At 39.0% G+C, this 15847-nt stretch overlaps 1 protein-coding gene across 1 annotated transcript in view; it reads right to left on the bottom strand.

Annotated features, from left to right (window-relative positions):
• Positions 1-56: 56 nt before the first annotated feature.
• STON1 (stonin 1) overlaps positions 57-15847 on the bottom strand; it is a 44529-nt gene continuing 28738 nt past the window's right edge. Inside the window, exons 4-11 of the mRNA XM_071580389.1 lie at positions 9339-9440; positions 8911-9034; positions 7522-7577; positions 6476-6569; positions 4760-5349; positions 3016-3288; positions 2124-2213; positions 57-310 (exon numbers count right to left, since the gene is read on the bottom strand). Of these exons, the coding sequence (XP_071436490.1) occupies positions 203-310; positions 2124-2213; positions 3016-3288; positions 4760-5349; positions 6476-6569; positions 7522-7577; positions 8911-9034; positions 9339-9440 (1437 nt within the window). The 3' untranslated portion in view covers positions 57-202. The remainder of the gene's footprint in view (positions 311-2123; positions 2214-3015; positions 3289-4759; positions 5350-6475; positions 6570-7521; positions 7578-8910; positions 9035-9338; positions 9441-15847) is intronic.

Genomic DNA, 15847 nt, shown 5'->3' with positions numbered 1-15847 from the left:
AATACTAACAGAAACAACACTTAAGACTTTAAGGCTAATCATTCCAATGATGTTTCTTGACTGAAAAAGCGATGAAATAGTCAGAAAATTACCAAAAAGACAGCTGAGTAGCTAACAATACAGTGTTTCAGTGTGCAGGTATTAACAACACATATTTTGCATATTTTTATGACAGCTTCGTTGTTTTGTTGTTTTGGAGGTTTCACCATTCTGCAACTCCAATGGCTTTTGCAAAAACATGGTCTTTACCTCCAAAGGACATCACTCCATCTTTCAGGTAGAACTTCCATTTGTTCTTAGTTCGATGTATCTGATAAAAAACAATCAAAATCAATGCCCCTACAAATATACATTAGACCATCCATTTAAAAAAGATCTAAGCACAACTTGGTTTACACACCTTGCTTTTATTTTACAATCCTGATAACCCAAAATATTCAATGGAGGCAGTACATTTCATTTGCTCATAATGAACTCCCTGCTCCCCCAAGAGAGCAACCTCATGAATCTTAGCACATCTCCCACACTCCCTCCCCACCCCCAAAAAAATGTTAGCTATGTGACAGTTCCACACCAGGAGGACAAGACAACAGTAATGGAGCAATTTCATGAGTGATCAGTCAGTCCCAAAATAAACTGCACCTTGCAAACAAGTATAGCTTAACTGAAATGCAACATTTTTCTTTTTGCATGCACAGCAGTGTTAGAATAAGGCTAAAAGCATGAAAACTTTGCTAAAAAGCAAATAATGCCATAAAAAAAAAGAATTTGCATTTTTTTAAAGACCTGAAAAACCATCTATACAGCAAAAAGTTTCATTTGATACTAAAAGACAGAATTTTAAACATCTTTAGAAAATTCCTTGGATTTTCAGTAGTCTATTTTCAACTCCGGAAAGAAAAAAAATGTGACAGCATTCTTTTATGGGTAACAAGGTAATGTAATAAACATTTTTATCTGCTTTTTACTATGTCTACATGTTTATTAAATCTGTGTAGGAGAGGGGAAAGTTACCAACATCTTTTCCCAATTCTTGTAAGTGTTAATTTCTAATAAGGGTTGATATTAAATTTCCTGTAAGACATGTCCAATGCTGAACTTCATATATTAGGGGGTTTTTTTTAGATTTTCAAATAATTTTTCAGCTTATTACAGATAAAACTTCCTGTAGATGACCATATCCAATACTTACAGCATCTGTAACATCAAATTGAGTTACAAAGCTTCAAAACTTAGTGTGCCTTTTCAGTACAATTCAGACACCAATGGCTTCATTTCAGATGCCTTTTCTATACACATCCCTATAACTGCACTTTACAAAAATACTATTTTCAGAAACACTCAATTTGTCACAGTTTTATGAAGAATTTTCTAAGCACTTTGCTGTTTCCTAAATCACAGACAACCATTAAGGCAGGCCTAGTTGGACACACAAAAAATTATCACTAGTCACTTTTAAAAGAATAGAAATCAAGGCACATTCTCAAGCAAATTATAGCCATGTTGTTCCATATTTGCTTTAAAATAAAATATGCACTTTGTTTTGTTATCTTTTAAATTACTTACATATAAGCACCCAAAACCATGCCAGAGTTTTAATTTGATCTTTGGAAGTTCAAAATAAGGTTGAATTTTAAGCAATAAAATGAAGAAGGACAAAATGGCCCTTGACAACCACTTGATTTTTCAGCCACAACAGAATTCTGGTAGGAAAGTCACTCAGTAAGTACTTCAAAGAGAAAAACGTAAAAGAAAGTTCACACATTCCTCTTTCTGTTACCCATTCCAAAAGTCTTAATTCATGTGTGAATATGTCTATGTACATCCATAGAGATGCTGACATTACTTAAAAGTTAAAGAAATTATTAAGATTTTTGCACTTTTACACATATTAATTTTGCAAGACTTGTTCCCTTTTCCTTTAATAGGCCATTCTGATTATCCTCATTTCAGAAAACAGCAGGAAAGATTTCAGACTATTTTCAGCTAAACACACAATTTATACACTCCATTATTACAGCATTAGATTTTCTTTAAAAGGCATTGACAGTAGAACAGACATGGATTTGCTGAAGATATTATTTAGAATGATTAAGGAACAAAGATAAAAGTATCTACTGTACCTTATCATACTGACAAACTATCACATTGTCGGTGTCAAACAAGTCTGGAATGTCCTGTTCACTGACATCATCACCAGAGTTTAAGGGGTCCTAGGGATTAAAATTCTATTTTATATACTCTTTCAGAACAGCATTGAATATACCTGGCATCAAACACACCAAAGAACAACAAAGGTTACCTCTGGAAAAAAAAAATCAAGACATAGAGGATATGAAGACCATGTGGCACAAACTTCATTTATAGGCATGTTTACATGCTTGCATTCTCAAAAAAAAGAACACCCTAAACAAAAACACAGTTCACAAAAGCAAGACTGCTATTTTGATAAAGGTGATCCCAGTAACTGGAACACTGATCAACTTATGTTTATTTGTAGTCCAAATACTACCAGTTGCTTCTCTGGTGTACAAATCTCCAGGACACAAAATCATACATCTTTAAGAAAAAGGAAAACATATGTACTTGTATCACACTGTTCTCTGTTTCATCCTGTGGTCCTCCAGAAGGAAAGGAAAGCTAGATTTGTATCCTGATCTTACATGAATATATCTTATTTAAATCCAAATTTTTAAATTATATCTTATCTAAATAAAAAGCAGAACCCCATTCCACAGAGGGCAAGGTTTTACAACAGATCTTCAATTCTGATAATTAAGTATTTTAATTAACCCAATAAACAAATGATTTTTCAACATTTCTTTCATTTATCCTCACTCCTCATAATGAGCTTTCAAGTAATTTCTCAGCAGTCCCTCCTGTCTCCAGAGGCATGTAACTTCACTGTGCATCCCCTGCATTAAACTAACCAGGAATTATTCCATATCCAACAATTCTACAGTCAAGATGCATCAACTGTTGTTATGTGTTTCACAAGGCTTAAAGGTAAATTACCTCCTCAACTACATCTATTTGGAGGTCTTCATTATCACCACCACTGCAGCTAGACTCCACGTTTGAAGTACTGTCACATTCTTCATCATAGTCTTCCTCATCATCCAGAACTTTTAGATCCTCTGATTCAATAATTCCAATGAATTCATTCTCTTTCTTATCTTTTGTATGTGGTATTTCTTTATTGGAAGAAACATCACCAGTACCATCTAGCTGGATTATGCCTTCAATGTCACTGCAGATCTCCGTCTCTGATCGGAAATTAGATTCCGTCTGCTCGGTAGGTTCCATGTGACAGGGAAAAAAGAGACCAGAGACAGCTTGTGAATTAACAGTACAATGAAAGATACAGTCAGCACAAAGCCTGAGATTTTAGTTTAATAAATCAACCCCTTTAGGGCATTAAAAGAGTTTCAAGTCCTACTGCTTGTAAACCCTGAGTACCTTAGAAAACATTGTGATTACATCTAACCTTAAATTAAACCCATGTCAAATATTCCTCAGCAATACAGAAAAAAAATTCTCAGACTTGTCTTTAAACACTCTTGTACTCAAACTCTAAGAAAAAGGCAATCAAGCAGACCTTTAAAATTTCTATTGCAAAAAAAAACTTTCAATAAAAAAAAAAAGCTACTCCTCTGCCCCCCAAAACAGCATTTTTTATTTTTGAAATAAAACTCAAGATGAACTGATCCTTCTCCCTCAACTCAATAAAAATGCTTTGTTTAAATAAGATATAAAAAGTTGGGAGAAACCGTAAATATTTCACTTCAAGTGTTCATAAAAGTGCTAGAATTCCTAAGTAGAGCACTCACAGGAGTGTAAAAGGGCTTTAATGTTTCAGCCATCTTCAGTTTCTCATTAAATCTTTACTGTAGCACTTAATTCCCATCCACATACACTTTTTAGTTCAAGAAAATAACACTTTGTTTTGACCTTCCATTCTTACTATTGACAGTCTTTGTCATCCTGCCATCAAAGTTCAGATGAGCAACATAACATGCTTTCTATTTGCAGACATTTGGCATTACTGTCATTAAATCTGCATTTAATAAATTTGCCTCAATCACATATAAGCAGTACAACTCAGAGTTAGCAAGCCAGTCTGAACTTCAAACATCTTCAAGATTTCTGGAACAAAAATTAGGTAAGGTCAGGAAAGCAGTTTGTTAATTAAAGTCATTCTAGTTTTTCACACAGCTCTAGATGAGTTTTTTCAAGACTTTTTCCCAGGGAAATAAATTTTCTTCCAGCAGATTTTCATGTGTCAAATCTGACTTTTCATCCTCAATGAATTCTCAATGCAACTTAAATGCTGTTCATACATTATAGGCTCAAACTAATTCCAGCTGATACTGCAAAAGCATTTTGCCCACAGCTGACCAGTACCCATATGCCAGAATTATATGGAAATTCTCAAGGAGTCATTCATGTCTGTTTAGTCACCAAAAAACCCAAACCAAACCAACTACCATCCTCAAATACATTTTACTTATTCATTACACTTCACATTTTTAGATGGACATTCTCATCCAGCACAATATTTTAGCAGTAATTTTGATAAATTCTTAATGTAAAAATAAGCAGTTAGTTACTGCTCTTCTAAACAAGCTCAAGAATGAATTATAAGATGAAAATAATTTTAGTCTTACAAATTAGAGGTTCTAATTGTTACTTATGGATGTGTTAAAACAACCATCTCCAACAGATGTATTTTGACCAGCTGAGAAACAAAAGGCATTACCTTGTCAGAGGAGGCAATGCTGCCCTGACCTTTCAGAAAAGGTTTATCATCCAAACTTTCACCTGTGATAAGCAGGTCAATGATATCATCAGACACCTCCTGCTGCACCAGCTCTGAAGGCTCAATGTCCAACTGCCTCTCCACATGCAGCAGTAAACTGCTTGAGTTGTTTGCCAAGGAGTCATCAAGAAAAAGTCCTTCAGAGGATTCTGGAGTAAACACAGCTGTGTGAAGATTGTCGTGCTGGAAGTTTTCTGTGGAGTCTGCACACTGATTGAACACTGCATTAATTGCAAGTTCCTGCTGACTTGCAGGAGGCTGCTGGACCAAAGTAGTAGAGTTAACCAGGGTGTTTTTTATCACAGTGTGTGGTTCAAATGTCTGTTGGACAGCAGTCTCCAGGGGTTGCAATGTTTCACCAGCTACCTGGTAACAACAGGAATTCACCTGTGGAACACTAGCAATGCTGGCTTGCAGAACTGAAGCTTGCCCAAAGGGATGAATTATCTGCTGCATAGGAGGATGTAGAATACTGCTGTTTCCTGAGGCCTGTGTAACCATAACAGGCACATTTACGTTATAAAGTTGCCCTACAAAGAGAAGAGTTAAAAACTGTTTCAAGCAGGTTAAACTACAGGTTCATCCAGGCCACTGACCTGTTACCACTAAAAACCAGTAGCAAACACTCAGGCAAACTGTGAGAAAAAGCAAAACTTGCTCCAAGCACAGTTTCAGCACTTGAAAATTAAGCATTCAGAAGCTTTCTGAATCGTGTTTCACCATGTGTAACATCCCTTTTGGTTTTGGCCTACACAATAGCCCATAACAGTAACTTCAATCATTAATTGCAAACTAGATTTAAAACAATAAAAATCCTGTTTTGAATTTTTTCTATGTAATTTTGAAATACAAGATGAAATAATGAACTATTCTGTATCTACAGAAGAATTCATTCCTTTAAGGACCTTCAGGTATCCCTTCTAGAAAAACTGCCTAGGTTAGTTTAAAAAAAAAAAAAAAAGAAAAAAAAGACCACTCCTAAATTCTACACCTTCTCATTGTATGAAAACCACTCTAAACACTGAATCCTTAAAGTTATTATTATCAATGTTAGAATTACAATGCCAGAGCCAAGCTCCAAATTCCATTTGATTTTACTTCTCACACATAAGCTTACACACACAGAGCCACAGGTACTAATCTATAGGTCTCAAAACCTTAGGAATTACACCTGAAATAGTTATCTAGTGACATTAGTTCTCAAAGAACAGTTGTTTGAGGAAAGATTTAATGACTGAAATAAGCTTTCCACTGATCACACCTAAGCAGCACAAGCACATTTTTATACAAGCAACTTCATCAGCAAAAGAATGTAAGCAAAAAGGTTAATGCATGGTTGTATTTTATTTGAAGAAGAAATCAATTTGTTCCTGAAGCACTGGAGCATCTTTACCTTTTTAAAACATGGAATATTGTCCCTCATACAAGAGATAACATTATCTATGTTGATCTTGCAGAAGTACACAAATGACACACTAACTAATCAGTGCAATTACTTCCCCCACGCAGCAATTATGAACACAAACTACAAAGGAAGAGGAGGGTAAGTGGCTCAACCCACCTTTAACTTCACATCTGTTTTATCTACAGTTATAGGGATGGTCTTTCAAACTCCACAGTGCACTGTAATATTTTATATGTCCTCTTTAACCTTACCTGGTACTGTCTGTAGCGTCACTCCAGCTGGCACATGTAGGGGATACGCAACAGCCGAAGGGAGAGCAAGAGTTGCACAGGCTTGTGAGGGCCTCTAGATACATGAGAGATGGCTTTAGTAAGAAATAGTGCACACTTCACCCCCTGGGGCCCTGACTGCCACACCTAACACATCCATATGGAACACCAATGAGGGCCTTTCATCTTTACTGAAAAGTTGCTTCATGCTTTTGAGACTGAGACAGATGAAGAGTATTCTGCATTGACAGGGTAATGATTTGCCCTAATTGTTTCCTACTTTCCAGCTATCATATTCTGTGTTTGTTAACAGAACAATTCACATACCCCTTCCATGTACCTACCACCCAGAAAGTTATTTATCCACTCAGAGCCACTTTTTCCTCAGTTTATGCATTACTCCACATAGAACAGACTCCTTCCCTAGGCCTATGGAGTCATTTCACATTCTCTTTCCCTCCCGGAAGGCAGAGTTGGATATACGGTACCCTTTCAAACCAGCTGTTTCAGAGAAATTCAAGTATCAGGAAACTCATATGTTGCAGAAACATCTTCCCAATAGTGTCAGGAGGCACTCAATAAGTTCATCAAGTTCTGACAATTAGTAGCCCCTCCTCAAAGACATTTTTCCATGCCCAGAGTTCAGAACTTATCAACTCTAGTAAAATCCATTTGCTTCTGGAAGATTTCTACACCTGATAGATAATGCTGCTCTCCCAGCTTGACTAGTGGTAGTATTTCCAAACCATGGACTATTTTAACACCTAGTAATTTTATTTTTTTAAAGTGTCTGTAGATGTGCATTTCCACTAGACTTCCATCCCATAGGCTATATACAAGCAACCATATCTTCCAACACACCTCTGGCTGCACTGCTTGCAAAACCAGCTGGTAGATCCCCATCCTTTTTTACTACCCAAACAAAAGCAGCAGTGTTACAAATCTCCCCCTCTAAGCCTAATAATAAACAACAATCTAGGTGTTCAGGATAATCAAAACTGAAGTAAAATATCACTACAGCTACATACCTGTTCTGCTGCTGTGAAATGCTGAAAACCTCTGCCAGCTGGGATGACAAGTGAAGCTATTAAAAAAACAAAAGTCACTTTACAAAAAAACATTCATTTCCTGAACACAGTTATCTTTCAATAATTTACAAGCACATCTGAAACTAAAGCAAACTTCAACTCATACTCATTAGACCAACAACTAAGTGAGCACGGGTATAGCCTTGCTAACATGAGGAAAATGTGCAAGTATTTTTCTGCACCAGATCAAATCCAGTGGTGCTAACAGTAGGAACAGCAGAACAAGATTTTCAAAAGCACTTAATACTGATTTCAGTGGAAGGAAAAAAAGAAGCCAAAGGGAAAAAACTTTTCCGGGCTTCAGAAAGCAAACAATTTAGGTAGCCCTTACTACTTTGAAAATCTCTGGACATAAGGCAATTCCAATCCCATTTTTAAAGCTAAATAGATTCACTGGCTTTAACAGATTCTTTTGCCTTAATATTGTCCTTTAAAAACTTAGGAGTAACAAGGTAATACTCATTAAATATGACTGCCAGTAGCATGCAAACCCAAAAGTATATTCCCTTTGACCACATGGAATAAATAAAATATCTGCCTCCAAAAACAATTTATTCAACTATGAAGACTGTAAAAAAAAAAAAAAAGCCAGATGAAGAGTGTCTGCCCAACACTGAAGTGTGCTACAACATAGATCTTCATTAAAATCATCTCATGGCTTTGATCCTTTGTGGGCAAAGGTCCTAACAACCCTCTCACTTTGGGGTAAGTCTTAGCTGAGCATTACACTCTACCACAACAATACCACAGTGGTCAGCTGGACTTAATTGAGAAGAATAGGTCCTGATGTCAGAGGCTGTGTGAAAGTCAAGTACTTCTCTGCAACGGGAACACTGCTTTTAGAAAAACTAACAAATTAAAACAAAAAAGCCCTCTCTTCTGTTTGAGCAAGAGATTATATTTTAACAAATTGAGAACCTCATTAAACTCCAACAGGACAGCAGAGCTGCATGTCACAAACCTGCCATATAACCTCTGCACACACCAGGACACACATTAAAATGGGAGGCAAAAGCTTAACCCTACAGGTAAATTTGCAACTGAAGGGCTACACTTTTGGACTGCAGACAAGAACACTAAAATTCTCTGCATGATTTGCTACTGGAAATAAGCATGAGATCAAGAAAGAGCATGTAGACAGAATTCCATTAGCTTACAAAGTTTAATTCATCCTTTATTGATCAAATTCTGCTTTCAAATTACTGTTCCACATCATGCCATATATATACATAAGCACCACAAACCAAGATTATTGCAAGTCTTCAAAAAATATCCCTGAATTACTGAACTAGTCTTAAGTTGTTTCCACTGTGCCCAACAGCATCTGACCTGTTGAAGTCTGCAGAACACTGGGAAAACAGCATGGCAGCTGCAGGGTGACCTGTGCAGAACAGTGACCATGTCTGAAGAAGCCTTCTGTTGCTTTAGACTGTGTCACCTTGGTTTCCCAAAGCTGCAGAAAGATTATTATTAAGGTTAACAAATATCAGCTTTAAAAACAAACCACATCTAAAATGATCAGGTATTCCTAGTTTTTCCAAGAGCAAATTGACTGATTCTATCCAATAAACATCACAGTGATCACTATTGAATTTCGACTGCCAGCCACCAACATATCATTGATAGGACACTTGTAACTCTAAGTTAAGGTAAAAGTTTGCACGTTTTGGGTGGCAAAGAAATGGATGCCTACACCACTTCAAAAGAAAAAAAAGAAACAAACAGAGCTGCTATTTATGCAGGGGAACCCAACAAACCTGCTTCAAGTCTTTCAGAACCTGTTCCTCTACACCCTCTTCCGCAAAGAGTTCCTGCACACCATCAATCACATCTTCAATAATGGACTTGTACAGGTTTTGCTACAGTAAAAAAAATATATATATTTTCAAGATGAGCATTAAGTCATTAGAAAAGATAGCACAAAATCTAATCTCCCTGTTTAAACTACTGCTCCTAACTGAACAGCAGGAACAGATCAGTTTAATAAACTGAATGTCAAATGCAAAGGTCTGCAAGTCCACTCATTCATTTAAATATAACATCCCTAGAACAATACTGGATTAGAGCTTCAAATTTTTGGTCAGGCTACAGAAATGCTTAAGAAAATCCTAGAAACGTTACAGAAAACAATAGCTGTGCTCTATTTTCAAACAAGCATGCCCAACCATTTTGTATCATTCTAGAATCACTGCCTTTAACTTAGAGGTCAACCAACAATACAAGCTATTAAAAATCAGATATGCCAGTTCTATGAGGAGCAGAATATAAGGAACTTACAAAAAATAACACAAATTTATTTATCTTTTCTTTGTGGAAACAGTCTGATTCTGCATAGTGGCTTAGCTTTGGAAATGTTAACATTACCATTATCAATACATATCAGTCATCTTATATTGCAATAGCAATTCAACAGAACATTTTATTCCTTCTTCTCCTCACACCGATGATTAAATCCTAATGCTTTGGTCAGACCCAACAGCAGACACACATGAGCTTTAAGATTCATATACTTCAATGCAAATGTAAGACATTATCTTTTAACAATTTAAACATTAATCTTGATTATTGTCACCACCAGAATAACCTACACAAAATCAAAGATGACGCTAAGATATTTTAGGAAACAGAATATTCTGAGTTATTCATTTTCAATTTTTATCACATCAAATTAATATTTTACTGCTCTAATGTTGTTCTAAAGTGCAGCTGATAAAAAATTGGGGTTTTTTAAAATAACAGTTACTAAGAAGTAACACATTACACTTTTTGAAAAAGCAATCAAAACAATATAGCACTACTTTAAAACAACCATACTCATATATTATTTCCTAGCTGAGGTTAGCAATCGCCAAAAATTCTCCCTGCAACATTTCAGGATACTAGGAAGATGAAGAGGGAAAAAAGTTTACTCTTGTGTCACTACACTAAAAGCTGTTGATCAGCACAGGTCAAATGTTCTGCCTTCACTGTTAATCCAGAAGAGAAACTGAATGTCAATCTTTCAGTGGGCCTATTCCTCTCCCCGGGATTGCCAAACTAGAGTACAAATATTTATTATGCTACATAAAAACTGAACATAGCAACCGTAAAATTCAAACACCACATGCTTCCAAATTAGAGAAAAATGGGTACAGAGCAGCCATTATTGTACTCCAGCTTTATCCCTTTACACGCAGGCACTGCTTTGCCAGAACCAGGCCATACATATCGGGAATTGTCAAACTCCTTTTCCTTGTGTACAGTGGGGCAGCAACGCCCAAAGTGAGCCAAAAAGTGAAGCCTCCAAGGCTTCCCAGGGATTCCTGTCCCCTGAGGGGCTATGGAAGCAACACCAGAGACAAGAGAACACGCAACCCGCGGCAGGGTGAGAGCCGTCCCTTTCCTCCCTCTAGCTCCCCAGTGCCTCACGACAGTCCCTGACACAACTCTTTTGCCCACAGTGTGCCATTTTCAACACCGACAGATGGGGGGAGGGGGGGTGGAGGGAGAGGAAAAAAAACAACAGCAAAAAAAAGCTTTTTAAATCAGCCCAGGGCTGCTTCCCACGCTACTGAATGAGAGGAGGCTCTTCCCAGGGAAGCCCTGGGCCGGGCACAGGGAGAGGGAGGCGATTACCACCCTTTCCCCCCTCTCCCGCCCGGCCCCTCACCACGGGGCTGGCCTGAGCCATGACGGCGGCGGCAGCGCCCCGGCCCCGCCCGCCTTTAAGGGGCCGTTGCCATAGACACAGCACGGCCCCGCCCGGTGCGCCCCGCCCGGAGCCTCTGCGGGCACGGCCCAGCCTGTCCCGGCCCCGCCCTGCGTGCCCGGCCCGGAGCCTGTGCGGGCACGGCCCGGCCCGGCCCGGCCCCGCCCTCTGCGCCCCGCCCGTAGCTCCTGCGGCGCTGGGCATGGCCGAGTGCTGGGTGCCAAACCGAGACACACACATGGCCGCTGCCCGGAGTAGGATCCAAGCTTTAGGCTGAAGCTTCCCTTGAAAGATGGAAAAGGAGGACTTGTCTGGAGAGCCCCGTCGTGGGAGAATGCTCCGAGGAAAGCTGGATACAAAAGCGTATCAATTTGCTTTCATAAACCCCGAAGTCGTGATTACCTCCTAGACGGGGGGATAGCTGAAGCTACCGGTTAAGTAGCAGCAATCTGGTACAACTACTCAAATTATTGCTTACATTTACAGCAATCTGTTCATATGCTAATACAGGGATTTACCAATTTAGCAGTTACTCATCTGGAAAAATGTTCATTAATCTCATACATGTAGGAGAATATATACTTAGGTATTTATGCACCCACAGTTGCGTTGCCCTGGTGACTCAGAACCTAGAAATGTAATCTTTTTCCTTTCTTACTTTTTAGTTAGCTATGTAGTTACAGTGCTGTTTGGCTTGTGACAAGGAGACTCACTCATTAAGCTTTAATTTTTAAGGCTGACTTATTCTGAAAAATGAAAATATTATAATGAAAATACTAACAGACCCTTAATTATATAGCCAGAACAACACCTACAAAATAAAAGAACCAACATCCATAATAATATTCTAAGTTTCATTTTCACGAGTGAGACAAATGCAATTTGTTATTGAAATAATTTTGCTCTGCCAGAAAATATGTTTAATGACACTGTCTGGGTCTTGAATTAAACAGCAGTTGCATATGCAGCTGTTCTGTATGCCCTGCATCTTCATGAGGAAAAAGAAACCCATGTTGTTTTGCTTAAAAAAAATAATCAAACATGGGTTTTTTATAGCACAGTGCTCATTTGAAACTGTCTGGGCTAGTGCATACCAAGAGTGTCCTTATTCTTCTCCTGTTTTTTCCTGTTATGAGCAGGAAGGAGCTGCAGCCTTGAGAATCTTGCTGGGCCCTGAAGGTTGCAGATGGTGATCCTGCAGCTGGGTCCTGCCTTCCTCAGCAGGCATAGACCTGATGCAGAGCCTTCTCCCTGCCAGCATACTGTACAGTGCTTCTAGAAAGGTGAAAGTGGAGAAAGAAGATTTATAAATGAGCTCCCCATTTTCTACCTTTTGTTTATCTAGGGATTATAAAGTGCCTTGGAATTTGAGCAGTTTGTATGTCTAACTTCAGAAAGAAGGAGAGCTGGGGAGCTTGAAACCAAAATACTCCTCAGCTGTCTTAGATGGTGGTTGGGTTACTTTGCCTGTGTTCACAGGAAAATTTGAAGACCAAAGCAAATTATCCTCACATGCACTTCAGGTGGACAGCATGGCTCTCTATTTGTATTCCCCCAAGGTAGTGTGGGCATACCCTTCTGTTCCAAATTATACCCTTTGCATTGTGAATAACAAAAATCCTGTTGCTACGGTCAACATGTCAGCTCCCTTCATGCAGGAGACAGCAGACAGGCCCACTTACTATACACAGCTATCACTAAAGTAGAAATTGGGAATGGGAATAAAACTTTCCAAGCTGCATAGGGAGTTTGTAGAGGGTGCTTTCTCCTAACCAAGGGGCTTACTGCTTTCATTTGAGATCTAGAAACACACCTTACATAATTTCTTTTACAAATGCCTAGAGAAGGTGTCTTTTCACCCAAGCACTGCAAACAGTGTCAGGTGAGCAGCATGAGAAAGCCTGGTATGCACTGCAAAAAATTCAATCATCTCTGGGCAAGGAAGAAATTTTAAAATATCTGTGAATAGCATTACTCATACTGACTGGCTAGCTTTGATATGGTGATCTTAACCTACTATCAGTGTCCTGCAGTATAAAGTGCAACCCTGTCGTCATTTTTATGCTTATGTAATTTTTTAACATTTAGCCCTACTTTCAAGAGAAGAAACTGAGGCGCAGGCACACCAAATATCTTGTCCGAGCTCACAATTGGCAGTGGGCAACAGCATCCAGGTTTCACCAGTCTTGGTTCAGCTTCCAGCCCAGCTCTCCCCGTTGAAGTCTCTTTAAAGCTCACAAGAGTTTTAGAAATGGGGCTATCGAAAATATTAGCATGCTGTTCAAACCCTCCTGATTTTTCAGGGGTTTTGTGAGCATTTGGGACAGTGCTGCTTAAGGACACCTCCAACATTTGTTTACTAGACAGGTTTTAATTTGCAATTATTTATACTACTCTTGATACGTGATGTCTAGAGAAGATTTATTTTGGATTATGAACATTTTTTTTTTAATTTACCTTTTCCAAATATCTTCCCTGCAGAAACAGAGAGCCCTCAGCACACTCAGATACTTGGTCATGAATGCCCTCTCCTGTTTAAATCCAGCATTGCTGCTGTAGAGGAACACAGCCATTCAACCACAGGACTGCAGAATTCTTTCTTAAAGCATTTTTACAAATACCATCTTGCCTGTTCTTTCCAAGCAAAAATAATCATTCTTAGGAGGAACCAGTTGCAGAATCCAGACAGTCCTCATGGAAATACCATGACATGAGCAAAGCTGTGATTTCATTTTAAAGATATTCTCTAACATGCTCCCTTTTTGTTCAGCTGTTGACTCATAGATATACAGCACTCCAGCCTCATAACCAGTTTTATTAACACCATGATTTTTTTACAAGCTCCATCATTACCCTCAGGCTTCTGAGACAGATAACACCAGGACCTGTGATTTGTTCCTTTTTCATTTATCATGTGTGACTCCTGTGTCTTCAAGAGCCTCTTTTTTCACCCAATTTAAACCACTTTATCAGAAGAACTACAGAAAGACCTGTCTCTTAATTCAATTTAATGACAAATTTTCAGGACATTGGGTGGCTTATGAAGGGCTCTGACCTGTACAAACTGCTATATAAAAATGGCAGTCTGATGGATTGAATATACTGAACAGTACTGTATATCTCAGCTGCTCAGTAAGCCCAGAGACTTGTGTGGTATGAGTAAGCCTAATTAAGGGTGAAATAAGCCTTGCGTCTCCTAAATAGATATGCCTTATGTGGAGAGAAAGTCTCAAAGGGAAATAGCAGCCACCAGTCATTTCACTGTCCTTATTGTCATTCCTGTTTTCTATCACACTCCTGCTGCTGTCCAGCTCAGTGCTCACCCCCTGTTCCCTCACCTCCTTTGCTGTCTGCCTTGTTTCCCTGGATGTGACATACAAAGGTTTATACCACCCTTTTTCCCCAGAGAGACCCCAACCTCCTGCCCTGTGTCCCCAAGAAAAGGCACAGTCCCAGCTCCGTCCTTTTTTGTCCACTGCCTTTGCCTTTATCGCTCTCTTGAGTCCCTTCCCTGCCAATCCAGTTTTACCCTCCTTCACCAATGGTTGAAATCCCAGTCCTTCCTCACCTGTCTGCAATTGCTGCTTACCTGCTCCTGGGTTCCCTGGCTATAGTGGGAAGGGACTAGCTTCCAGAGATGTGCAGAACCACTCGGAGGCAAAGTGCAGCGGGAGAGTAAATGTCAGAGACATCGTTTCTCCTTATTTGAATTAGCTGCTGAAGTTCAGAGTGGAGGAGACTGTTTCAAAAGTCTAGCACTTTTAACGTGAGGTTAATTAAGAGCAGAGCAGCATGTCTTTGTCAAGGTCAGTTTGCTCTGTCTAACTTGGCATTTGGTAATTTCTAGTGGAATAAAGCTGAGTGAGCACATCAGCCCCTTTCACCACCAGTGGGGTTTACAATACCAACCAACCAACTAAAATCATGCAGCAAGTGACTTGGAGAGACAGGCTGAAGCACAGGTTAGCAGTCAGGCTCTCCTTTGTACTGCCTAATAGATACCAATTTAACTCTACAAAAGAGTAACTCAGATATATGGAGACTAACCTGCATTGCCAATATTGGGAGTGGGTAGCATTTATGTGCCCAAGATCATATTCCAGAGATTCCTTTTCTGAGCAAATGTGGATGGACTCCTGCTATCCCAATACTTAAATGTACACACTTTTTCATTCTTCTTTGTTTTTTTCATCTTTTCCCCGCAGCTCTACTTTCGTGTGTATCTACCCAAAGCAGATCTTCAGCACCCTACTTTTGACATTATAATGACACAATTAACAGCAAAGATACTCAGTAATGGCTTTTCCATGAAGGTGGCTGTAACAACCTTTCCCTTTTTCTCTCCAAGCAGTGCATGGCTCCCTTCATTTTGGATGAACTGTCATCTAAATCCTGGTATCATTACTTAGACTGTAGAATCTACTCCACAGTACAGATGACTTGACAGATGACAGTCTCTCCCTAGACAGCAGTCCAAGAAAGTTACAGTGGTAGCTTACCCCTGGGTATAACCAGGCTAATGCCTAAGTTCTTAGATTAAATTCTCCCTGTTTCACTGCTGGGTTTTGTTTGATATTT

The sequence above is a fragment of the Pithys albifrons genome, chromosome 2 (genome assembly GCF_047495875.1).
Source record: "Pithys albifrons albifrons isolate INPA30051 chromosome 2, PitAlb_v1, whole genome shotgun sequence".
Lineage (NCBI taxonomy): Eukaryota > Metazoa > Chordata > Aves > Passeriformes > Thamnophilidae > Pithys > Pithys albifrons.
Note: the sequence above shows the minus strand (reverse complement) of the source record. Positions and strands in the feature narration are given on the sequence as shown.